The 26,763-nt window shown below is 41.4% G+C and overlaps 1 protein-coding gene across 1 annotated transcript in view; it reads left to right on the top strand.

Moving 5' to 3' along the window:
* EXOC5 (exocyst complex component 5) overlaps positions 1 to 26,763 on the top strand; it is a gene marked incomplete in the record, with an annotated part of 1,512,951 nt that overhangs the window by 547,185 nt on the left and 939,003 nt on the right. Inside the window, 1 exon segment of the mRNA XM_044074439.1 lies at positions 12,809 to 12,891. Within this exon segment, the coding sequence (XP_043930374.1) occupies positions 12,809 to 12,891 (83 nt within the window).

Below are 26,763 nucleotides of genomic sequence, written 5' to 3'. Positions count from 1 at the left end.
TCAAAGAAAATTGGAGTTTAATTACCCAAGACAGATGGGTATTGGATATCATTCACCACGGTTACAGGTTTTATTTCCATACCTTGCCTCCTTTCAAAGGCATGCCAGACATTCCTCCTCTACAAAGAAAAGAGGCCCACAAGCAAATTTCTCTAAGCATTACCACCTTCCTCTCTACTCTAAATCTAGGGCTGGTTTTGCCACGGCTATTTTGCAGGGCATGTTGACGGCTCCTGCTTCTTTATGATTTGCCAGCCTCCCTTACCTCTGCTTTGGGATTCTACCCAAGTGTTAGGACTGCAGCAATGTGGGATGAAGAACATAGTACAGTTTTGTACCTACCATAAATGTAGATGTTCGAAGATCCACATTGCTGCAGTCCAATTTACCCTCCCTCCTTCCCCTCTGTGTTTAGGGGTGGTTGTGTGGGTGGGGTTGTACTTTTGTACTTTTGTAAATTTGTATATATTGTACATATATTTGGTACAGGAGTGTTTGGTGTTTTTTGGTTTTGGCCTTATCTTTTTAGGGTCTTCTGACATCTGGGGCAAGAAAAGACTGAGGATATGACGTCGGTCAGGCGCATTTGTACCCTGACGTCCTGACGTCAGACTAATGCGCCTTGACCGACGTCAGCCATATACTTTGGTATTCGGGCCGACTGGGACAGCGGACTACCCAAGTGTTAGGACTGCAGCAATGTGGATCTTCGAACATCTACATTTATGGTAGGTACAAAACTGTACTTTAGCCACCCTAGACCTAAAAGAGGCCTGTCTACACATCCCAGTCGGGGATTCTTGCAGGAAATATCTACGTTTCAGAGCAGGATCTATGCACTTTCAGTTCTCTGCGCTTCCCTTTGGCTTATCCACAGTTCCGAGTTTTCAGAAAATGCCTGGCTCCAGCTATTGCTTTTTGCAGACAAAGGAATATTCAAATTTACCCCTACTTAGACGACTCCCTGATTCAGGCAGACAGTCAGGAAAAGCTGTTACAGCACCTGACCTTTGTAAAGGACCTACTGACCTCTCTGGAGTATTTTGTAAACTAAAAGAAATCCAAACTAGTCCCCACTCAAAAAATTGTATTCCTGGGAGCAAGCCTGGACACAGCATCCCAAATGGCATTCCTTACTCCAGAAAAACAAGCCTACCTGACAGTCTACTTCTCTCAACTAGCCACCAGAACCCAGTTATCTGCAAGGAAAATCCTGCAAGCTCTAGGGTTCTTAGCATCCTGCATTCTACTCATTCCATATGCCAGACTGCATATGAGGAAACTACAGTGGTACCTAAAAAGCCTTTGGTGTCAACACTGTCAGGACCTGGAAACTATCATGCCTATAATACCCTGTCTAAGGAAAGATTTTCTTTGGTGGACAGCAGCATGCAATCACAACAAGGGTATTCCCTTCTCACAACCCCACACCACCCAGACTCTAACCACAGATGCATCAGATTATGCCTGGGGTGCACACCTGGACAACAGGTGCATTCATGGCCATTGGAGCCCAAATCAAATACATCTGCACATCAACCAGAAAGAGTTGCTAGCTCTTCAGCACACTGACAGCTTTCAGACCCCTACTTTCCCCGGGGCCTCTAGTGATTAAAACAGACAACACCACAGTGATGTGGTACATCAACAAGCAGGGAGGAACTCACTCTTATCCTCTCTGCAGGCTCGCCATGACCCTTTGGCACACGGCTTCAGCCATGCAAATTCACCTGCTAGCACAATTCCTGCCAGGCTCCCAAAACTCACTGGCAGACAAATTAAGCAGAAACCTGCTAGACCCACACAAGTGGCAGCTAGGCCACAGAACCTTCAACCTTGTAACCCAGAAATGGTGTACCCCGAAGGTGGACCTCTTTGCCTCCCACAACAATTACCAGCTCAGCAAATTCTGCACCAGAGAACCTCACAGCAAGGCCTGGAAAGTGGAAGCTATACTTCCAGTGGGTAAACCTCTCAATCTATGCATTTCCCCGTCTACCACTAATTTCCAGGCTACTGCTCAAAATAAGGGAGGAAAAACCAAGGGCAATCTTGATTGCCCCAGACTGGCCACGCCAGCGCTGGTACCCACTGCTGTGCAGCCTGTCACCCCTGCTACCATGGCACCTACCTCAGATCCTAACACTTCTGACCCAGAAGAATGGAGAATTCATGCATCCACAATTGCAGACCCTGAACCTGGCAGCCTGGCTTATTTCCTGACCTCTCCTCTAGCTGCCAGCCTAAGCAAACAAGTCCTGAATATGTTATATGAGGCCAGACACCCCAGCACTAGAAAATCCTATACTGACAAGTGGAAAAGGTATTGCATCTGGATCCAGGCTAAAGGAGCTGAAACGGCACAGCAGCCCTCCCTACCTCTCATCCTGGATTACCTAGCAGAGCTACTACACAGGGGTCTTTCTTCTCTTCTATTAAAATTCATGCCACTGCCATCTGTGCTCATTACAGCACAGCGCCACCTCTCTTCTATCACCCTCTCATCAAACTGTTCCTAAGAGGGGCTAACAATTTAAGGCCACCCAGAAGAGCTCCTACCCCAGCTTGGGACCTTAACTTTGTGTTGGAAAAGCTCACACTTACCCCCCTTTGAGCCTACAGCTTCAGCAAAGTTAAAATTCCTCTCTTGGAAAACAGCCTTGCTTCTGGCCATCACTACAGCTAGAAGAGTTTCAGAGCTACAAGCTCTCATGGCTGTAGATCCCTTCATCATTTTCTGTGCTGACAAGGTCTCCCTCAGGACTAACCCAACTTTCATGCCTAAAGTGGTATCCAGTGTGGCTCTCAACCAATCAATTCATTTGCCCACCTTTTTCCCTAACCCACAAAACAAGGGGGAAAGAATTCTGCATTCCCTAGATGTGCACAGACAGCTCAGATTCTACCTGGATAGGACTAAATCTTTTAGGAAAACTGAACTGCTAGTCAGCTTTGCAGCAGGGGCAGAGGGCAAGCCCATATCCAAACAGTCTCCTAATGGATAGCACACTGCATCAATTTCTGCTACAAACACCATGGGAAACTGCCCCCTAAGGGGGTCAGAACACATTTCACCAGGACAACCTCCACCTCTACAGCTTTTCTCAGAGGGGTCCCTACCAGGGACATCCTGGAGGCTGCAACATGGACTTCTGTTCATACCTTTACCAAGCATTACCACTTGTCTATCTTCTCCAAATCCAGGGGAGGCTTTGCAACTGCAGTCTTGCAGGGCATCCTAGCCAGCCCCCAGTCTTGACTGCCTCCACCCTTTTCTTCAGCTTTGGGAATCAACCCAAGTGTGATGACTGCAACAGTGAAACATGAAGAACATAGTACAGTTGTGTACACTTACCATAAATGTAGATGTTAGTGTGTTCACTGTTGCAGTCCTGGTTTCCCACCTTCCATCCCCCTTGTCTCTCTCTCTCTCTCATTCCCTCACTCCTTGCAGGGAAATTTTGGTATTTACTTTCTATTGGTGGTGTTCTTCCACAATAACCTAGCTCCCTATTTGGGGGTTCCTGACATTTGGGGCAAGAAAAACTGATGTAATGGCACTGGCTGCCTGATTTTATGCCATTGATGACCTGACGCCAGTTCTGGAGCAACAGCAAGCGTCGCAGAAATACTAAGCCTCTGTTATTTGGGCCGACTGAAGGGCTACCCCTGGCAGGATAACCCAAGTGTGATGACTGCAGCAGTGAATACACTCGAACATCTACATTTATGGTAAGTGTACACAGCTGTACTTTATTCATATGATTTTTCTGTAATTAGCACTCAGAGAAAAGCTGCTTTTATGTGAGATTAACTTTTCCAGAGATACATTTTTTATAACGGAGGTAGTCTTCCATAAAGTTCATTGTGTTCAGAATTCAGTCCAAGACAAACTTGCCATAATTATCCTGAAACTGATTGCTGTTTGATATATGCATTTTTTTTAAGTCAAGAATCCAGTCATGTGGTCATATGTTATTGGAAAAATAATGTCTGGAACAAGCAAGTGGAGGAAGAGTGGTACAGAAAAGAATCTAGCCACTTCTGACTTTTTTTTAAAGTATGTACTGTGAGCTAGGTTTAAGGAGGTAAGCAAAAAGCTAAAACCAAGTCTAATTCTCCACTCCCCTTCTGCTTTCCCTTCCTAAATGATTAATCAGTGAAAAAGTTAAATGTAAGAATTAAGCAATTTTTGTCAAAGAAAACTCCACCAGCAGTACTTTTGAACTTTTTGACTTGATGATGGTTTTGCCAAAGATGATATGCGTTAGAAGGGTGGAGTAATTTTCACATTTCCTTACTCTACTACCCATTCCTGATTATTGGGAATGCCCATATTCAGTACATCTGGCTGTGTTCATTGATAGATAACTAACGCAAAAGCTAGTGTTGTGGTCACAAGAGAGGGACAGCTGACTAAGGTTACAGAAGGAGCCTCTGGACCAGTTTCCAGAACTATCACTTTATCAACTTTCTGATGTTGAACTTGCAGAATGGTGGGGGGAGGGAGATCACAAACAAAGAAGAATGGGAAGAAGACGGACTGTGTTAGTGGCTGAAAAAGAATTTCCTTTTTCTATGTTCCTTTAATCTGGGAATATACTATTTCCACCAGAAGATACCTCGTTAGAAGACTGCTATTACAAAGTGGACTTCTGATGGGGTTCAAGGATTCCTTTGTTGATGGTGTCATTGTCTCACTGATCAGTTCACTTGATTTTTTTAGGAGGATTAGAAGGCTCCGAGTTTTGTCTCTTCACCAGGTGCTAGGATTAGTGTTCCATTACTGACACTACAGAGCAAGATGAAAGGGTGCTGCACTGTTGGGATGCTCTACTTCATTGGAATTTTGTCTTGTCGCCAGATTTCATTGTACTTTCAGGTGATATTAAGTCTTAGTATATGGAGTTCACTGGTATGGGTGAAAGCAGAGATTTTCTTCCTGAAAACCATGTTTTGGCACAGTTTTTCAGTTTCTCCAGTTATTGCATTCAGAGTGCATTCCTCTTGCATTGGCACATTGTGGATTTGCACTACCACTTTAGGAGTGCATACCAGCATCTCTGAGCCCCCATTTTCCTTTTAACACTGATCTAAGAAGACTTCTGCATTGGCCATTTCTTGGAATTTCCTCTTGTAATACCCCCAACTCTGAAATTTCTTCATATCCTGTTCTAAAGGGCATGTAGCCTTATGGCTGGCATAACTGAACACATCTTACATTGAGCTGAGAGGGCATACTCAAGCCCTGCAGTCCCAATTCTTTCCTGCCGCTTATGTTCAGATTGAAGTCTTAACATACATTATGGCAAGTTCCCTTGTTTAATGTCAAAATCTATGCACCTTCTATGCTTTACTGTGGTCACCAGATTATAAACAAGGACATTTACAGGCACAGTCCCTTATTGGGAGTGGTGTGCATTGTGAAGCTTTATCATAAGTGACAGTGTTTCAGTCCAGTTACACTTAGAAGCTGTTGTGAAGAACTGAAGTGCCAGCTGTAGAGGGTGGCCATCTAAGGGGTCAGTCTCCTCACATGATCCTGTCTTTGTCAGATTGATGGAGAAAAACTAAGGGGTTTAAAGACCAAGGATCTATAGGTCTTTTCCTAGGAAATCTGTGCATGAGCCTGCCTTTTCTTTTGAAATGTGTACAAATGACAGATTCTCCTTCCTTTTGTTTAATATAATAATAAGTGGAAAACGAGGAACATCTTGAAAAATGGGGTCACATAGTAAGTTGTCAATGCCCAACAGTCCTATGTTAGAGTCTGGAGCATGGTTACATCCTGGTAGATCTCACTGCGCTTTAGAGCACTGTGTGGTTAAACAACTTGCTCAGTTACATGGTAGGCAAATGAAGGTGGAAGGAATCAAACCATATACATTGGACAAAGGAAGTCAATGCAGGCTTTAGTCTTGTGGTAACTGCCAGACAATTTGTCCTATTCCCTGATTCGCAAAATTCAGAGAAAAAAAATTCCAAAACTTGCGCTTGTTTTCCTTTGGTGACCAAGAAAGATGTAGTGCCAGATCCTTGGCAACACAGCAAACTAGCACAGTGCAAGCCATGGAGGTCCTGCTAAGGTTGGAGCAGTAACTGACTACTCCTTAGGACGTGCATTCTGCCAGAGTTACACAAGTGATTTTAGCTGCCAGAAAGTCTGCACTTAGTCATTCTTCATACTGCAAGAGAGACCCTATGCTTTGGTGGAGTGGTGTTCAGTACTATCTCATGTGGTTAGTTTGCAGGTGATCCTGATGTTCTTCGTGTTTCACTGTTGCAGTCATCACCTGTGGGCTATCCCTGCTGTGATAGCCCTTGGCCGGCCCGAATACCAGAGTCAAATGTTTTTCTGCATCAGCTGCTGTTGCTTGTTGATTGATGTCAGGTCATCAGTGCTAGCAGAGTTACTTAATAGTGGCCTCTTCTTCTCTTCTATTAAAATCCACGCCTCAGCCATTTCATCTCATTTCGATACAGACCAGCCACTGTTCTCACATCCTTTGGTTAAACAATTCCTCAGAGGGGCTTCTAATATTAGACCTCCCAGAAGGCCACACACGCCAGCCTGGGACTTGAATTAATTATGTTTTGGAAAAACTAACCTTACCACCCTTCGAACCTGCTGCTTCAGCAGAACTGAATACTACTTCTGGAAGACTGCTTTCCTACTAGCTATCACCTCAGCCAGAAGGGTTTCAGAACTTCAGGCACTGATGGCCACTGAGCCCTTCATGATTTTCCATGCAGATAGGGTCTCCCTGAGGACTAACCCCTCCTTTATACCCAAGGTGGTATCTAATGTGACAACCAACCAGGCCATACATCTACCCACCTTCTTCCCTAACCCTAAAAACAAGGGGGAAAGAATTCTGCACTCACTAGATGTGCACAGATAGCTCGGATACTACCTGGACCGTACTAAACCCATCAGGAAAACAGACCAACTTCTTGTCAACTTTGCCCCAGGGGCAGAGGGAAAGCCCATTTCCAAGCAAACCATTTCCAAATAGATCTCACGGTGTATCCATTTCTGCTACAGATTACATGGGAATCCACTTCCTAAGTCTGTTCGTACCCATTCCACTAGGGCAGCCTCCACTTCCACAGCGTTCCTCAGAGGAGTTCCCACCAGGGACATCTTGGAATCTGCCACCTGGACCTCTGTCCATACCTTTACAAAGCATTACCACCTACCTCTTTTCTCTAAGGCTAGGGCAAGGTTTGCCTCTGCAGTTCTGCAGGGTATGCTTACCCATGCCTAGATCTCTAATCCTTCCACCCCTCTCCTCAGCTTTGGGAATCCTCCCACAGGTGATGACTGCAACAGTGAAACACGAAGAACATAGTACAGTTGTGTACACATCATAAATGTAGATGTTAGAGTGTATTCACTGTTGCAGTCCTGGTTTGCCTCCCTCCTTCCCACTTATATCCTCTTTCCTTAAGGAGACGTAAGCTTCTTATGGTGGCTTTTAGCCACCAGGACCACTTTACCATATTTCCTTGGGCTTCTGTCTGATTAAGGTAAGGAAAACTGATGTAATGGCATCAGCTGCCTTGCTTTATAGCACTGACAACCTGACGTCCATCAAGCGACAGCAGCCGACGCAGAAAAACATTGACTCTGGTAATCGGCCCAGCCGAGGGCTACCACAGCAGGGATAACCCAAAGGTGATGACTGCAATAGTGAATACACACAAACATCTATATTTATGGTAAGTGTACACAACTGTACTTTCTAGCATGTTATCAGTGCCAGTGGATTATGTGCTGTTAGCTTTTAAAAGGGCCCAGAGGACTTATTCCATAGTAATTAAAGAAGTGGCTGGAACAGTGGAATCTGTGAAATAGCTGTAAATGTGGGTGGAGTAAAATCTGTACTAAATTTGTCATTTAAGATACTAGCTTTTTTTTTTTTGTCAGAGTGGGCAGCACTGCTGTTGACCAGCTCTGAATATTATTGGGTAGTAAGTCTCAACTTCCTGATGTTGTCAATGAAAGATTTGTTGTTATTCTTTGGTTTTAGTGGCTATTTTAAGTTAATATTCAGCTTTGCACTTCTTAATGATTTCCTTAACCCTTTACCAGTTTGCCAAGTATACCGTTTGGGTTAGGTGGAATGAGATCCCGTGCAAGCATTAAGAAATTTCTTTTGTCATGTTATATTATTTGTTTAAATGAGCTGATTTTTAATTTGTCATTTTATTTGGTATACATGTTGACTGCTTTATCTTTGCATCATTTTAAGTAGCAGTAGAAGTCAGAGTTATAGCTTGCGGCTTCAGCAATGAGATCTGTCAGAGGAATTTATTTAGGTTAGATAACTGAAGAAATTTTGCATTTGAAAAGTCCCTAAACATAGATATTTACCAATTAAAAAAAAAAAAAAAGGTCCCTGATTTAATGGTCTCATTTAACAAGAGAAAATAATACATATGGAGATGGAAAGACATGATTGTATGAGGACAAGCTCAGTGGTATTGGGGCCCATAGTAGAACGGTTAACTATTTATGCAAGCATTTATGTCAAGGACATATTTTGTGCTGCGATCAGTGGCAATGTATGTCAGCCACTTTACAGGAAACTTCATCATATTATTGAGTCGTTTACGTTTAACAAGGCGGGGGAGCAAGGAGGGGATGCCACACTGCAAAAAACACTTCACATTTTGTTGCATGTTCCATGGGTTAGCCTTGGAGCATGCACTGTAGCATGTTGATATTAAAACATGTCAGTGTTTCTGTGGATCAGCTGTGGGTCAACTAAAAGTAGACCTAATATCTCTGTATATGTAATGCTTAAATCTATTGTTTTGCACACTGTAGTTTAGCTGCATGTAAATTGTTTTGAAATTCTACAAAAACACCTGCAAAACAATAGGCTCTTGTTGGTCTAGGAGCAGTTACAGTAGCATGTTATGCTGGAGGTGTTGAGCTCGAGTCCCAAATGGGAGCTAATGTTATCTTTTTAAGTTAATGATTTTAGAAGTACCTAAGAGGTGGGCTTTCTCTGTATTTGTGCGTGTCCATAATTTGACGTTGTGTATTAGGTAAGGCAGTAAAACCATAGAAGCATAAGACCTCAATAATCTAGTGATAAAACCCATTGTAATGATAAAGGTATTTGACTCTCAGACACAAGGTACAATGTATGATTCTCACCTTTGGGAAGGAAATTTGGTTGGGCTTAGAATGGCCTATTAAGAAAGCTTACCCTAGTAATTAATTATGAACTTATAAAACCATGAATCTAAGAAAATGGGAAAATGAAAATTGTCTGTGACTTAAAACAGAACATGCTGAAGAGAGATATGTATCCCAGAGTCTGCCCCTCCTATGGAACAGGCTTCCCATCCATGTGAAGCTGAGTTCGCCTATTACCCAGTTTAAGCACAACCTAGACAAGTGGATGGGGAATAAGAAATTTACACCAGGCCTGGCACTCATGTCTCTTATGGACAGAGATAGCTTATAAATGCCTGGCTATCAGTGTCCTATTTGGATACAGGACACCGTTATTGTTTTGGGAAAATTTGGCTAGGATTAGAAAGGACCTCAGGGTCATTAGGCTAGTAACAGTCTGTGAATCTATAAACTGAATATGATTTAGAAAATAGACTACATATACAAATGGCGTACTTTGACCTGACATCTAGATGAGATATGTAAGCATGTAGAGTGTGTAACTGCCTCATCATCACACTGTTCAGTAAGACTTTACCATCACATATCCATAATGTAACAGCAGCAAGATCAGCAAAATTTTGCTTGGGCATCATCATCATCATCAGAATTTTTTTGAAACTACCCACTTCCTTGTGATTCACAATTTTTGCAGTGGTCTTTCACATCCATCAGTATCAGAAATCATTCCAGGAGTCACCCTGTCATCATTCAAAAAAATCTATTCTGCACATGATTGACAGTTGACTTAATCACTGCCTAGAGGGAAGCGCAGCCACTACCTCTTAAGCATTAACCGGCATGCCCTCCCAAACTTCTGCTGATAAGTTTCTGCTTCTTTTGAAACTTTACTGTACTTTAGCACATCACCAGCATTAGGACAGTTAGCTAATTTCAAGGGACATCAGAAAGCAGCCAGTAGTTTTAAAGTGCATAAAGCACTTTTCATTTAATAAAATCAAACTTCTTCAGCTGCCAAAAAAGGTTGTAGTGTAGAATTTCAGCAGTGTATCGCTTATATTATTATAAGTATTCATTAGTGATATGAAGGGATTTAGTTTGTAGAGATGAAGTATTTCATGTACATATACATACATATATATATATATATATATATATATATATATATATATATATATATATTTTTTAGCATGGTAGAATTACTTAAAATCTTTTTTTAGTAATTCTTTATAGGTAAAATTTTTTAATTTTATTTTATATATTCAGTTGTTGTTTAAAGTAATACCCATTAGTATACTTTGTTAATACGTGTTTTCAAACCATAGCTTCAGTCGTTCTTGTCTATGGATGTCAGCATTGTTTTAGTTTTAAATAGTATTATTTCATAGTGTGTAGAACAGGAAGGGTTAACTATTGTTGCTGATGTCATCACACCATGTGAGCTGACTGGCTCAAGCACTTCCTGGTATTTTATTTAACTAAAACTTGTACCTTGAATGTTTGCATCTGAAGAAGTTTGATTTTATTAAACGAAAAGCGCTTATAAAAAAAAAAAAAAAAAAAAAAAAACGCATCTGAAGAAGTTTGATTTTATTAAACGAAAAGCGCTTTATGCACTTTAAAACTACTGGCTGCTTTCTGAAGCCGTTTTCTTTCTGTTTTAGTAGGTTTTTTTTTGTGTGTGTGTTTTTTTTTTTTTTTCAATTTCAAGGGACATGCCGAGTAGTGCTTCCCATTATTCTCCTTTTCAAAAAAGTACATATATCCATTAATAGTAAGCCCCTCCCTCTTTCTGTCTGAGACTTCAGTTTTGAATAACACTAAACAATCCAGCCTACAATTGCAGAAGACATGGAAGAACGTGGGACTTCAGCAAACTCAGCCATTATAAAAATGAACACTTCATTTGCATACTAGTGAAAATGGCCCATTTGACCTCACGAACCATAATAATTGCAAATATTAGAAACCTTCATTGCTAATAAAGAAACATACTTCCAAACTAACACATACATAGTAATTGACCTACCTGCATCACAATTAATCCAGGATTAATGTTGGGGGTTCACCTTTACACTCTCTAACTTAAGCTGTCTCTACAATGGCATCACCACTACACTGCCATACATTTCCTTTCAAGACAAGTTAACCATAGCCAAGTCAGTACATTACATGAGCTGACTTGCCATTGACCAGCTTTGACAAACTATGTGATTGACAGTTTCAGTAATACACGCACTTATATGCATGTAAGTTCCTGGTTACTAAGTAAACGTATACAAACTAACAAAAAGCCAAAAAGTGTCAGAAATCATTACACATACATTATTGCCATTGGTGGGCTGACATGCAAGAGTGCCACAAATGTGTTTAGTTTGGCTGCAGTATACTCTGCAGCCTTTGCATTTGATTGTCTGCTTTTCATGAATGTGTGGTGCAGTGTTTTAAAGGGTTGAGCTTCTGACATGTTTTCCTCATATGTATATATGTATGTATGTGTGTGTGTATATATATATATATATATATATATATATATATATATATGTATATATATATATATATATATATATATGTATATATATGTATATATATATATATATGTATATATATATATATATATATATATATATATATATATATATATATATGTATATATATATGTATATATATATATATATATATATATATATATATATATATATATATATATATATATATATATATATATATATATATATATATATATATATATATATGTATATATATGTATATATATATATATATATATATATATATATATATATATATATATATATATATATATATATATATATATATGTATATATATATATATATATATATATATATATATATATATATATATATATATGTATATATATATATATATATATATATCTAAAGATTAAGGAGAAAATAGGGGTTCCCACAGTAATAAAATGTCATTAAGTTAACAGACACATGTTGTAAAACTACAGTAGATTAAGCATTGAGTCATATGCCATATTGACATTGTGAGGCATTGGAGGAGCTCAATTTGCTGGCAGCTTCCACATAACATAATTCTGGAAGTCAGAGTGCAGATAATTCCCATATATAAAGATTCATACTACAGCATTGATCCCCTTACCGATTTGACCATTGTTATGAGTTACTAATACAGCTATACTTTCCTGCATGGTTGGCAAACCCCACCCACAACTCTCTACACCTGCAGCCCTTAATATACAACTTACAAGGTCACTCAGCCTTAAGAGATAAGAGAGCTCCCAACATTCAGCAACTACAGGGTTATAATTCCTGCAGGGTTCAGTATTAATATTTAGTTTGTATTTTTCTGGCAAATGCTAGAAGTGCCTTTAGACTAACTATATGCTGCTTGATGAATCCGTTTTTGGAGTTTATGATAAAGATTTAGAACATACAAGAGAAAGTTCTCATTAACTACCCTGTCTGACTGTGGTATGATTTCAGCATTTATAATGGAATGAGTTGAGCTTGCACATTCACAGCAGCCTGAAGGTAATTGGCATTCATTGTTTTCTCAGGTTCGTGCTGTCCTCCGTAACAGATATTCCTTTAATTTGCTTTCTGGTGTTTGCAGTTTTGCTGAAATTTTATTTTTATTCTTTTTTGCAGACTCGAATAAAGGAATGCTTAGAAGATAGCAAAAGATCGGAAGCAGAGCAGTACTTGAAAAATCTGTATGACCTTTACTCCAGGTAATATTTGCTTGATGCCACAGTCTTAGAGCTCAAGTTTTAAAGCAAAATGAGGTCTGAAGTTGTCTCTTCAGTCCAGTCTTCTACTCATGGTTATCAGGTCCAACGTCTGATCTGTCCTCTGCCATTTCGAAGCTCAGGATCTGGTGCTCAGGCTGCTCCCCCTACTCATAAGCACTTTGCACAGAAAGAGTTACCTCATATCTCGGTTGCCACATTTTAGTGCTGGCGCTCTTAGTGCTCAGGTGTGGTTGGCATTGTTTTTCTTATAGAGGGAAGACTTGTTTGCTGTTATTACCTATGTATTCCTTTTATCCTTTTTTATAGGGTTCTTCCTCTTTCCTGTTTTTGTCATTGTCTTAATATAGTCCTTAGTGTGTGGTTGGTTGTTAGATAATGTAGTTAGGCTTTACTAGTTTGTTCTTTAGTTATAAGTACTGGATTTCATAACTGTTTTAGATATATAAATTTTCACTGTTGTTGTTACCTTTACTTCATTTATTATGTCAGATAAATCATCAGGATTTAAGAAAAACGTGCAATGTTCACACAAAATTCTGAATTCAGATACAGATGAAAAATGTGTATAATACTACCTTGGTCCCATACAACGTGATGTTACTTGCTCAATTTGTGAAGCTTTGGTCAGAGATTTGGTTGAGGGAAGGGTCTCATCTAGCCTTCACCTGGTTCAAAGCCTCAGCCCTCATATGGAAAACCAGAGACTTCAACCCCTTCTGCTGCTGTTGTTAAATAAAAGACGGGCTTTCTTCCTGTTGTGAGAAATTGAAATCCTCAAGAAAACACTCCTCAGATATGACCACTCCTTTGTTTCCAGCAGCTAGCATAGGTAAATCTTTGGATCCAGTGCCTCCATTGGATCCTATTGTCATAGGCTCTGTGTCCTCCTCGGTTCACATCAGAACCAGCATATCCAAGGCTTAGATTGGCCATTCTACAAGAACACCATTTGTCCTCCAGACCTCCTTTGGCAGCATCCCTCAGATCAGTCAGATTCTGCAAGAGTCTTACTGAAGCAGACATGGACAGAATGATACAGCATTTTCTGTCAACCCAGATCTAGTTGTGGGATACTACTGGCTCTGACCTCCACTGGATCCAATAGAGACACTTCTTCCCAGCACCCAGTAATGGCTCCTTCTCTGATCCAACCACCCAGCTCAGAGCCTTGTCCAAAGTAGATCTGCATCAGAACCAAGACTTCATGTTTCCTTGACTTCGGTCAGTTCTCTGAGGTCTGCTCTAATCTTTGTCAAGGTGTCGGACTCCCAGAGCCATAATATTGGTGTCAATTCCAATAGGTTGGGATCGGATCTTTGAATCCTTTTCTTCCCTTAGAAGCTTTGGTGCTTGACAGCTCAGTTATGGTGACTGCCTTGGACCTGAGGCAAATGGCTTCCATGGTCGAGTGTCTCCCCTGGTTCTCGGACCTGAAGGTAAAGCTCTCCTAAGCCATTGTGAGTTTGGCATTCGAGGTGTTTGAAATGTTGCTGTCTCTCAGCCAAGGGCTGGATCTTCTCCTTCTCAATCAGGTCCATCCCTCCTCCATAGGGTTTCCCAGTGTATGCAGCCTGGCCTAGTCGGAGCAGTCAGTTCTTGAGAGCTTTGACCCTGTTCTCTGCCCTGAGACCTTATATGTTCCTGATTCCAGGCTCACAGAAAATGCAAGTGTAAGAGGAGGCACTTTGTTTCCTCTGAGGAATCTCCGACCACTGATACTGATTTTGATGAGGGAGAAGGTCCCCCAGATCCTCATTTGGAGAGATCCTTGAACTCCTTATAAAGGAGGTTGGTCTTCCCTAACACATTGTTCTGAGGGATTGGTCTTCAAGGTTTTCAGTTCTGTCCCATCTACTACTTTAGTGATACCCCCCCCACCCCAAAAATAAAAACAAAAATGGATGAGATGATGGACCTTATCCCATATCCTGGACAAGGAAGGAATCTAAGCACAATTGAACCCATCCCTAAGAAGCCAGGCAGGTTCTTAATGGCTCCCAAGGAACGTTTTCATTGGAGCAGGGACCCAGCACTGGATTCCATGGTGCTAGATGCAGCCACCAGAAAGGAACTTGCAGAGGAGAGTTCCTCTGTCCATCTGCCAAATAGAGAATCTCGCACTCTGGACAGATTTGGGGAGAAGATCTGCACCTCATCCACTTTCTCTGTGAGAATGCTTAGCTTCCTGGCACATTTCATGTTTTCAGAGAGATTTGGTCAAAGAAATGTTCGCTTCTTTTCCAGGGACTTTATCTGTGGTTTAGAAAAGACCTTTGGTTATCAGATGGGTACCCTCCTCCTTTGTCTAATGCCTATGTGCTTTATTTCTAATGCACAAAATGGGCATCTTGAGCAGGCGACACAGCTTTATCCATCAGAAGGAATGCCTGGATGCAGCTTTGCAATTTCACAGAGCACTTCAAGATGTCCTTCATTAATGCCCCTTATGAGGGTTCAACTCTTTTTTTGTCCAAAAGTTAAAGAAACTATTTGCAGAAGTGAACAAGACAACAAACCAGTTGGTTCTCTGCCTTCTGGACTCCATGGCTGCTTCCACTACATGAGTTCCTCTAGCCAGATTTTACACGAGTGCTTCAGTGGACACTGTCAGTGCAGTGGTCGCTCAGGCAACAACCAGTGTCTTGTGTGATCAGTCCCACAACATTTGCATACAGCACTTTCGCTGATGGTTAACTACCCCTCTTCTTCAAGAAGAATGTCTCTTCACTCTCCCGACTTCCAAGGCCACACTGACCAGGGACGCCTCCCTATTAAGGTGAGGGTCATTATTTGGGAAGGACCGTCCAAGGCATGTGGTCTTCTATAGAGGTTAGTGTTCACATCAGTATCTTGGAGATGAGAGCAGTCCTTACTCTGCAAGCCTTTCAGGTCTCTCCCTCCTTGGATGTGATTTCCATTCAAAAGGACAACATGGATGTTTGATACATCAGCAAGCAAGGATGAACCAGGTCTTATCTCCTGTATTGAGAGGCCATGATATGGCAGTGACTGATCTGTTCTTGCTGCTTTCTAGTAGCAATGCATATCCAAGGGGAGTCCATTCTTGCAGACAGGTTGAGCAGATCCCTTCTGCTCCCCCACGAGTGGCCCCTCAATCCCTTAGTAACAGCGCAGATATTCAGCCATTGTGGCCATCTTTGTTGCTTTCTCTTTGCTTCTCCCTTGAACACCAAATGCATCAAGTTCTTTGCTCGGATCCTCCTTGAGGGGGAGGCCACCCAGGGATGCTCTGACGCACCCTTGGCCTCCAGGACTTATTTATGCTTTTCCTTCTGATTCCAAAGTTTCTTCAGAAAGCCTCAATGCTGAAGGTCTCAGTCATCCTCATACCCCCTCATTGGCCTTGACAGTTGGGTTTCTTTACCTTTGGCTTCTTCTGATTCACCCTCCTTGAGACTTGGGCGCTAACCCAAACTTAATATCTCATCCATCCAGGGAGCCTCACCCAGACATTTGGGGACACAGGCTAACACCTTAGTTTCTCCAATTCATGATAATTAAGCAGTCCAGGCTTTCACCCCCACCATATACATTTTATCTTCCTCACATACGCCTTCAGCTAGGAAGGTATAGAAAAGCAAATGGAAAAGATTTTCTGTTTGAGCAACAGAAAGAGGTCTTGACCCCCTTTTCAGCTTCTTTTCCAGTAATACTAAACTTTCTAGCTCATCTCTTTCAAGAAGCTAGTTATTCCACTATCAAGGTTCAGTTAGCTGCCATTTCCTCTTTTCACATTAGAGAAGCTCACACCCCATTAATCTTTCTTTCACTATCCAAGGCTTTTCTCCAGGGTACTTTCCTTCTACATCCCTGCTTAGAAATCCAGATGTTCTTCGAGTTTCACTGCTGCAGTCATTACATTTGGCTAATCTGCTGGCAGGTTGCCCTCAGTCGGCCTGAATTCCAAAGTCTTGGGTCCTGCGTTGGTTGCCGTTTCCTCTTCCATGATGTCAGGTCATCAGGGGTATAAAACATAGAGCCGACGCCATTTTCTTTAGTCTTTCTTGCCACCTGGTGCCCAAAGCAGAAGTATTTTGCAAATGCCGGTCGGCCAACTACTGAAATATTTGAGTTTGAGTTTCAGAACCGAAGTCTTTAATAAAGCTAAGTACCCCGTTGGGGAAACTTTTTTCTTGCTCCTTACCGATGTCAGAAAAAGTTAATAATTGTATTACTTGTGGGAAGCAAATACGTCATAAAGATTTCCATTTATACTGTATTCCTTGCCTAGGCCCTGATCACAATGTGCCTGGCTGTCAGTTTTGTGCTAGATTTAACCAACGCACTATTAAGCGTCGGTATATTTTTGCATCAAAGTATTTTGGAAACGGATTTAACTACCCAGAAATGTCTGATAGCAATCTGACTACCGGAGTACATAAAAAACGCAAAGAAAAGGACAGAGAAAGGCAGTCGAGATCCATAACAGATGATGAAGCTTCTCCTAAGCCAGTCGCCGGTACTCAGTGAGGCGCTTTCGCAGCCCCTGATACCCACTACCTTCAAGTCGCAGGCCTTTACTGACACCCACGTGAAGTCTGGCATGCCGCAAGATACTCGCGGTATTGGACCGACAGATGTATCTCCCTCGGATGGGTCCGGAGCCGCTGAGCAGGCACCGGCTTCTGAGGGTGTATTCAGACCTCAACATTTGTATATCAAACCGAAAAACTGACGCATGAGCCACGTGCACAGGCCTGTATGCCTAAAATGACTGAGGACCTTATTACCTTGATCAGGGGTACCCATTCCCCTCCAGATAAGAGGCCTAGGCAAGACACAGATTATGAATCTTCAGATCAGGTTTCTGTTTCTTCTGATTCCTCTTCTGGTCAGGAATTATCTATACCTCCCTATGAGGATTCTGATGCAGAGGAGTCTATACCATCTGCTTCTCCTCCTGAGGATTATTCATTTGGAGAAACCTTGCATACTTTGAGGGAGCATTTCCACTGGGAGAGCCAAGACTTTTCTCAGAATCAAAAAAAGAGGCTCAGGGATTTCCTTCTACTCCCTCAGCACAGGCCTTTAGCCATTCTCCCTGTTTTAGACATTGTGGATGATGTGTTTTCGGAGTCAAGCTTGACCCCTGACTCCTTACCTCCAGCTCCCAGTAAGCCTGACAGATATTACAGGGTCCCTGACTCACATAAATTTGTATTTAGAAACCCTGCTGCTGATCCTGAAACTATTTCATAGGGACCAAAGGGAGGTAAGTCCTCAACAGCAAAAAATCCTGCCCCCTCTGACTGAGATTCAAGGGCACTGGACAGATGGGGAAAAAGGTTTATACATGTGCAACCTTGGCAATCAGAGCCTTAAATTGTCAATTTCATATGCTTAAGTACCAACAACATGCTGTGGCATGACTTGAAAATGATGTTGATTTCAGAATGTGCAGAAAATAAAGAATTGCAGGATTTATTGCATGCAGCTGAACAGGTTGGAAAGCATACTTTGCAATGTGGTTTTGACTCCTCAGAGGCGTCCTGCAAGGGCCACAGTTACTGGATCTGTGATTAGGAGGCATGCCTGGTTAAAGTAACACAATTTGCCTGATCATGTTAAAACTAAATTGCTAGATGCACATTTACAGCATGATTCTCTGTTTGGTATTAAGGCAGAAGAGGTTTTAAAGAAAATGGAAGACAAAGCTAAGTCTATGCAAACTTTTAAAGACTTCTTACAAGTGCAGCCACCAAGATCCAGTAGACACTGGCCTACAAAAAATTGGTCCTTTCCTGTGTCAGACAGAGCTCAAAGGGGCAAATCCAGATGCGCTATGGGTTCCAGATACCAGGTGCAGGATTCATACAGGTCAAAGCAATGGGGCGCTTCTACCTCCAAATCTGAGCGCAAACCTACAGAAAACAATCCCAGTGACTTCCCTCTGCCGACACCAAGCACTTATATTTTGGCAGCACCCATAGGGGGAAAATTAGCACTTTTTGCTCAAAATTGGCATTTAATAACCCAGGACAAGTGGGTACTAAACATAGTATCACAGGGATACAGATTCCATTTCCACACACTGCCAATGGCAAATGGTTGGCCAGATCTGCCAAAAAATCAATGGGCAGAGGCACAGAAACAGGTTATGTCCCTCATGGATATGGGGGCCATTCAGCCAGTACCAGAACAGGAAAAAGGACAAGGTTTTTACTCAAGACTGCTCTTGGCACCCAGAAAGGACCAGGCCTGGCGGCCAATACTGGATTTATCGATTTTGAACACATACCTGGACATTCCAAAATTCTAAATGCTGACTTTGCAGCAGCTTCTGCCCATGCTGGACATGAATTTGGCTGGTAACATTAGACCTAAAAGAGGCATACCTGCATGTCCCAATAAGACAATCGTGCAGAAGATACCTCAGATTCAAGGCTGGCTTAATGCATTACCAATTCTCTGCACTGCCCTTTGGCATATCTACTGCACCCAGGGTCTTTACAACGTGCCTGGTACCAGCAATTGCATTTTGCAGACAAAGAAGTATACAAATATATCCTTACTTGGATGACTGTCTCATTCAACCAGAGAACAAGGACATTCTTCTTCGACACCTGGCATTTGTGAAAAGGCTCCTAGGGTACACAATAAATGAAAAGAAATCACAGCTGGTACCCTCTCAAAAGCTAACATTTCTGGGTGCAAGCTTGAATACAACTGCCCAGATGGCTTACCTCACGATAGACAAACAAAGGCAACTGACTACTTACTTCAAAATGCTGGCAACAAAAACCCAGTTATCTGCAAGACAAATTCTGCAGGCTCTGGGCTTCTTGGCATCCCGCATCCTACTGATTCCATATGCAAGACTGCATATGAGGAAACTTCAGTGGTACCTAAAAAGTTTATGGAGTCAGCATTCTCACAGTCTGGAAGCAATGATTCCTCTCATTCCCTGCCTACAACAGGAGTTTCTATGGTGGGCAAAGGCATGTCACCAAAACATGGGACGGGCCTTCACTGTACCCCCTGTCAGCCAAACCTTAACAGACGCATCAGATTATGCCTGGGGGGCCCACATGGCAGGAAGATGCATTCAGGTCATGCATATGGACCCCAAAACAAATGCATCTACATATCAACCAGAAAGAGATGCTAGCTGTTCAAAATGCCCTAACAGCCTTCAAGGACTTACTTCATCCAGGACAACTACTGATAAAAATGGACAACACCACAGTCATGTGGTATATAAACAAGCAAGGGGACACACACTCATACCCCCTTTGCAAATTAGCCATGGCACTGTGGGACACAGCTTTGACCTACCAAATACATCTTCAAGCTCAATTCCTGCCAGGAAAACAAAATACTCTGGCAGACGATTTAAGCAGAAACCTTATGGATCCTCACGAGTGGAAACTAAATCCACAAGTCTTCAGCATGATAACAGAGAAATGGGGGAGCCCAGACATAGATCTCTTTGCCTCTCCTCAAAATTATCAATTGAAAAGATTCTGCACAAGGACTTATCACAGAGAAGCATGGAAAGTGGACACCCTAGCCTTCAGTTGGAAAAACCTATCTGTTTACGCCTTTCCTCCTAAAAGTCAGACAAGAGAAACCAAAGATGATTCTGATTGCCCCGGACTGGCCCCGCTAGTACTGGTACCCAATCCTAAGGAACTTGTCTCAATACCCAGCTTGGACCTTACCTCAAAGACCTCAACTACTGTCCCAGCAAAACAGTCCAATCCCGCACAATCAACTACAGACACTGAACCTGGCAGCATGGCTGATCATGTAGTTATACAAACAACACCTCTCAGTAAAGCTGTGATGGATGCCATTTTGGAAGCCAGAAGACCTAGTACTAGAAAATCTTATGCTGACAAATGGAAGAGATTCTGTGCTTGGAATCCAGCACAAGGAACTGATGCAGCAGAACCAAATATTCCTCCGATGTTACAATACTTAACTGAGATGCTTGACAAAGGCCTATCTTTCTCATCAATTAAAATCCATGCCTCTGCCATTTCAGCTCATTACAATACAGAGCCACCAATCTGTAATCATCCTTTACTAAATCAGTATCTTAGAGGAGCCAAAAATTTAAGGCCTCCAAGAAGATCACCATTACCTGCATGGGACCTCAATTATGTGTTGGAAAAGCTCACCCTGCCTCCATTTGAACCAGCTGCTACCGCTGATATAAAGTTCTTATCATGGAAAACAGCTCTGCTACTAGCAATTACTTCAGCAAGAAGAGTTTCAGAGCTACAGGCCCTCATGTCTGTAGAGCCTTTTATCATATTTTACCCAGACAGGGTGTCTCTGAGGACAAATCCTACTTTTATGCCTAAGGTGGTTTCCAGTGTGGCTCTTAACCAAACAATTCATCTGCCAACCTTTTATCCAAATCTGCAGAACAAGGGGAGAGAATTCTGCATTCCTTGGACGTACACAGACAGCTAAGATTCTACTTGAGCAGGACTAAAGCTCTAAGAAAAACTGAGCAATTACTAGTGACATATGCTGCAGGATCAGAAGGAAAGGCTATTTCAAAGCAGACAATTTCAAAGTGGATAAGCCACTGCATCCATTTCTGCTACTTACACCATGGTAAACCGGTGCCCAAGGGCATTAGGTCTCATTCCACCAGAGCTGCAGCTACTTCAGCAGCCTTTCTCAGAGGAGTACCAACCAAAGACATTCTAGAGGCTGCTACTTGGAGTTCCGTTCACACCTTTACAAAGCATTATCATTTGCCTCTCTACTCTTAAGTCCAGGGCAGGCTTTGCCACTGTAGTTTTGCAGGGCCTTGATAGCCGCACCTAATGCTGTTTAGCTCCAGCCTCCCAACCATAGCTTTGGGATTCTACCCAAATGTAATGACTGCAACAGTGAAACACGAAGAACATAGTACAGTTGTGTACCCTTACCATAAATGTAGATGTTCGAGTGTATTCACTGCTACAGTCCAGGTGACCCTCCCGCCCATCCCCCTGTCATTCTGGAGTTTATCTTTCCTTCTCTATCTTCTACAACCCATGTGGTGTATTTGCTTGTAGATGAAGGTAAAGTTTATATTGATGCATGTGTGTGTGTGTGTGTGTGTGTGTGTGTGTGTGTGTGTGTGTGTGTGTGTATATATATATATATATATATATATATATATATATATATATATATATATATATATATATATATATATATATATATATATATATATATATATATATATATATATATACACATAATATTTTCTTGCTACCTTTTTGGGGGCACCTGACATCGGGGGCAAGAAAAACTAAAGAAAATGGCATCGGCTGCATGTTTTATACCCCTGACGACCTGACGTCATGGAAGAGGAGACAGCAACCGACGCAGGACCCATGATTTTGGAATTCAGGCCGACTGAGGGCAACCTGCCAGCAGATTACCCAAATGTAATGACTGCAACAGTGAATACACTCTAACATCTACATTTATGGTAAGTGTACACAACTGTACTTTCCACCATGGGCTATCACTGCTGTTTTGCAGTCCTTGACAGGATTCCCTTTTGAACCTGCTGCTAAGGCTGCTTTGAAGTATTTGTCCTGGAAATCCCCATTTTTGGTGAATGTATCTTTTGCCAAAAAAATTTCTAAACTGCGTGTACTTTCTCCCAAACTTCCTTTTTTGTTTTTTACAGAGTCTACGTAAGACCTAATCCATCCTTTCTACCAAAAGTGGCTTCTCAATTCTCCATCAATTAAACCATTAACATGCCTGTATTTTTCCCAGATTTCTCCCAACAAGGGTGACTATACCTTACATCTGTTGGATGTTAGTCAGCTGTATTTAATTACATTGCACTGCGCCTCTCAGGAATAAAACTCAAAGCTCATTCAGCAAGATCAGTGGTCTCCTCTGCCACCTTTTTCTCCACTGGTCCCCATAGATGACATTTGTACTACGGCCATCTGGCCTAAATTCCACACCTTCATTTCTCATTATAAAGTGGATATTGACAAGATCCGGGGCTTCCTTTGATTCAGCTGTGCTCTGGAATATCCTTCCATGTGACCACCCGGGAAGTAGCCAGGGACTCTGCCGCATGAGTAGAGGAATGGAAGGAAAAGACAACATCAAATACGAAAGATATGTATTTATCATAATGTTAGATCTATGTTGGTGTATTCCATCCATTCCTCTGCTACCCTCCCTCCATCCCCTGTCCATATTTTAAGTCCGTCACATAATCAGTTATACCTAAGGATCTGTATGAATTGAATTGACCTTGATTGCTGAGAATTTAGCTAGTCTCTCTAATATTTTCTTTGCCACTGCTCTTTGCCTGTTGAGTAACTTATTACTTTCTGTTAAGGATAATTTGGGGTATTTTTAACAGAGAGCAAACTCAATCTGAGGTGACTCCTTCTGTGCAAACGGACTGTGGGTAGGGGTGGAGCTTAAGCACTCAATTCTAATCTTTGAAATGGCCGAGGACGGATTTGTATGAATAGAGGAATCGATGGAATACAACACCACAGATCTAACACTGTAGTAAGTACATAGCTTTCTTTTTATACAAATAAGGGAATTTACTGAATTTCCTCTATCATCTGCATTCATTCCAGGTCTTGGGTAAAGCTGCCAGCCAATTATGTATGTATCCAGAATTAAATCCCTTAAATTATTTTGTTGTTCAACAGTTGTGCATCATAGCGTCATCATGCCTGGTAATACTATAATGCTGAATTATTCATGCCCTTCATCAGTAGGCACTGTTGATTACTGTCAATTTTTCCTTATACCTAGAATAGCTGAAACCTCATGTAGGAAGTTTTAAAGCAGGCTAGTAGTTAAAGTAAATTAGGCATTTATAGTGCCCTGAAGTCTGTACTTTCTGTTGGTTGTTAAACTTTGCAACAAATGTTTCTGGCACTTCTTTTTCTGACATCACTGCCAAATGTATTTCATTAATCTTCCTTACTAGGGTGTAAACTCTTATATGTGTAGTAATGTTCTCTTAGATCTTTGTTGTATTCTTTTCTCTTTTATTTTATTATAATTATCTTTCTGTCAGACTACCTTCATAGACCTCCATATTGGAAGGCCAGTGAGAAGTAAGTGAGGGAGTTGTTCATAGCTTGATGCTGGATGATAGACCAGTTAAACCTTTGGAAGCCTAGCCTCAGCATTCCCACTGGCGCACCCAACTGGCTACTGTCCCTGTCCGTAAGGGATCTGCCTAGAGTAAATTTTTTGTCTCCAACCCATTCATCTTAGTTTTGAAGATGGTGAGGTAAATGCTTTGTTTTACAAAAAACAAGAATTTGTTGCATGAATTTCCAGTGTGAAGGCTATAATTTGTTAATTTGGGGTGCTTGGTGTGTCCAGAAAGGAGGGGAGGATAGAGCAAACATGCAAACTCCGATGACTTTTCTGAGGTTTACATGGCTTGACCTTAAAGTCCTCCTCTTATAAATTGTGGCACAGTGCTCAAGGTCCATCTTTTGCTTCTCCACCTTTGTTTGTTACAAATCCTGGTGAGCTTTTTGAATGTTTTTCAGCAAGTGGGGTACCAGATGAGCATTGTTTTCATTCAAGGAATTCCTGACTGTCCTTGAAAGAATTCTGTAAAGTGCAGGTATTTCAGTGCACTGCTAAGGATCATTTGGTTAAGTACTTATCCTTGATGACTGTACTGCTGTTTCTCATTGTTTGTTACTGCACTTGTTCATAGGTTCATAGGTTTATACTAGGCTATCTGCCCTAAGGCATTTATAAGCCTAGCCCAAATTATTGTGGCTTACGCCACCCCTTATATGAAAAAATACTGTGCCCATTAGTTTGTTGTGCCTCTGTCCAGCAGTGACACAGAGATGATTCCTGGGGAAAACCTACGATCTCCCATCCACAGGTCTAGATTTCTCTTGAACAGAGTCAGCGAGGTGCTCTGCCTCACATGGACCGGGATTTTATTCCACAGCATAGGGAGTCTCTGAGTGATAAATCTATCCCTCCAGCACGTCCTATTTATATCCGTGCTAAGGTTTAAGTCGCTTGCTCTAGTGGTTTTGGTGGATTTGGATTTTTTGAGGTGGAGCATGTCCATTAATTCCGGGTTGGACATGGCCTTGTATGTCAGGCACATGTCACCTCTGAGCAGACTGTATGCGACTGAATAGAGCTGGAGTTTCTTCAATCTGGCAGCATATGACAGATTTTGGAGTCCCTTTATCCTTTTGGTGAGGAACTTTTGGGGTCTCTCCAATTGCTGCAGATGTCTGGTGAGATACATCCCGAATGGGGCATTGTACTCGATCATTGGTCTGATAAGTGAAGAGTACAGGGGAACAATGACCTCACTAGATCTGGATGTGAATCCCTTCATGATCAGGTGGGCAATGCCCTTGACATTTTCCTGTCAATATGATGACTGTGCTCAATTGACACTGTGCTGCCTTTGGTATTAGGATGTATTTTAGTCTTCTTTCAGGTGTTTGCTAATTAGTGTTTGGAACTTTTGTGTTTTCCCCATATTAACTAAATGCTTTCAAAAACTCCACTGTCTTATCTTAGTTTACTGTTAGCATAGATGGACATTTTATGTCTGAACAAAGAATGTATTTTTGAATGTTAGATGGATGACTGAATACGAATTGCCAGATGTATGAGTGATTTAAGTGTACGTGAGTTCATACTGCAGTGAATACTCTGATTTCATTTTTTTTTTTTTACAGTAAGAGGCAGTTTGCCTGTGTAAGTGGCCATTTTTAAATACATTCTGCATGTTTTTCTTTAAGCCAGAATGTGCTGACATGTGATTTCACTGTAGTAGGTCATCTGTATATAATGGTTTACCTTCAAAATGTCGAATGCCATAATGTCTAATGTTCATTTGGTTGAAAAATAACATCTAAACCCAAAACACTGAATGATCAAAATGTCTAAAATCATTTAATTGAAAAAGCAATGAGATCACCTCTACTATTTTGCAGGGGGGGGCTATGCACCCAGCACACCCCCTACTTAAATATACCAACTCCGATATCACACTACAGTGCAAAAATGGGCATATTCGATAATTTCGATATTGTGAGTTTAGACTAATTTTAATATAACATGTTGATCATTCAGTATAGTGCATTCAACCAATTCATTTTCAACCATTTAGCATTCAGCATTTTTAAGTTAAACTGTATATAACAGATGTTAGGTTCCTAGGTTAATTTGTCAAGTTTATGACCTAACAGGCTTCAGGAAGCTTGATTCTCATAAGCCCATGGCGATATTTCCTACATGTTCATCAGCATTATTCCTGGAAGAATAAAAGGAATTATTCCTTTGATGATGCAGAAGGGAGCATGTGTTCTCTGGTCACTCTTGCAGTTTAAGATATTTTTCCTAAACCTGTGTTAAAGTGAAAAATGTCTGTCTGTAGCTTAAGAATGAGTGAGAAGTGAATATAATGCATGGACTCAGTAAGAATGAAAAGAAGTTGGGAAAGCACCAAAGATTCTGATGATTAAGGCATGCACCTCAGCAGATGACTGAGTAGTGGAGTTGATTGAAGGCTAACAAGAAGAATCCCAGAGGAGTGCCACTGTGCCTTGGGTTTAATTGATGGAAACTTTTAAAAGTGATTTTAGTGGAGTGAGTGCTTAGTTCCCTAGTTACTTTGCCAGAGCTATGAGATGGTGGAGGAGCATTCTTGACTTTCTTGATGGAAACATTCAAAAATGAGGTTAATAAATCAAGTGCTAAGCTAGTACTTGCTTTAATGTAAGTTGGCAGTGTGTTCCATGCATCAGCTGCTCTCTCAGAGAACCAGTTAGTACACTTTGCATTCCTATAGAATCTTCTGCATAGGTTGTTTAATGATTCTCTAAT

The sequence above is a fragment of the Protopterus annectens genome, chromosome 6.part0 (assembly GCF_019279795.1).
Source record: "Protopterus annectens isolate FY-2018-M chromosome 6.part0, PAN1.0, whole genome shotgun sequence".
NCBI lineage: Eukaryota > Metazoa > Chordata > Ceratodontiformes > Protopteridae > Protopterus > Protopterus annectens.
The sequence above is the reverse complement of the archived record's forward strand: the minus strand, read 5'-3'. Positions and strand labels throughout refer to the sequence as shown.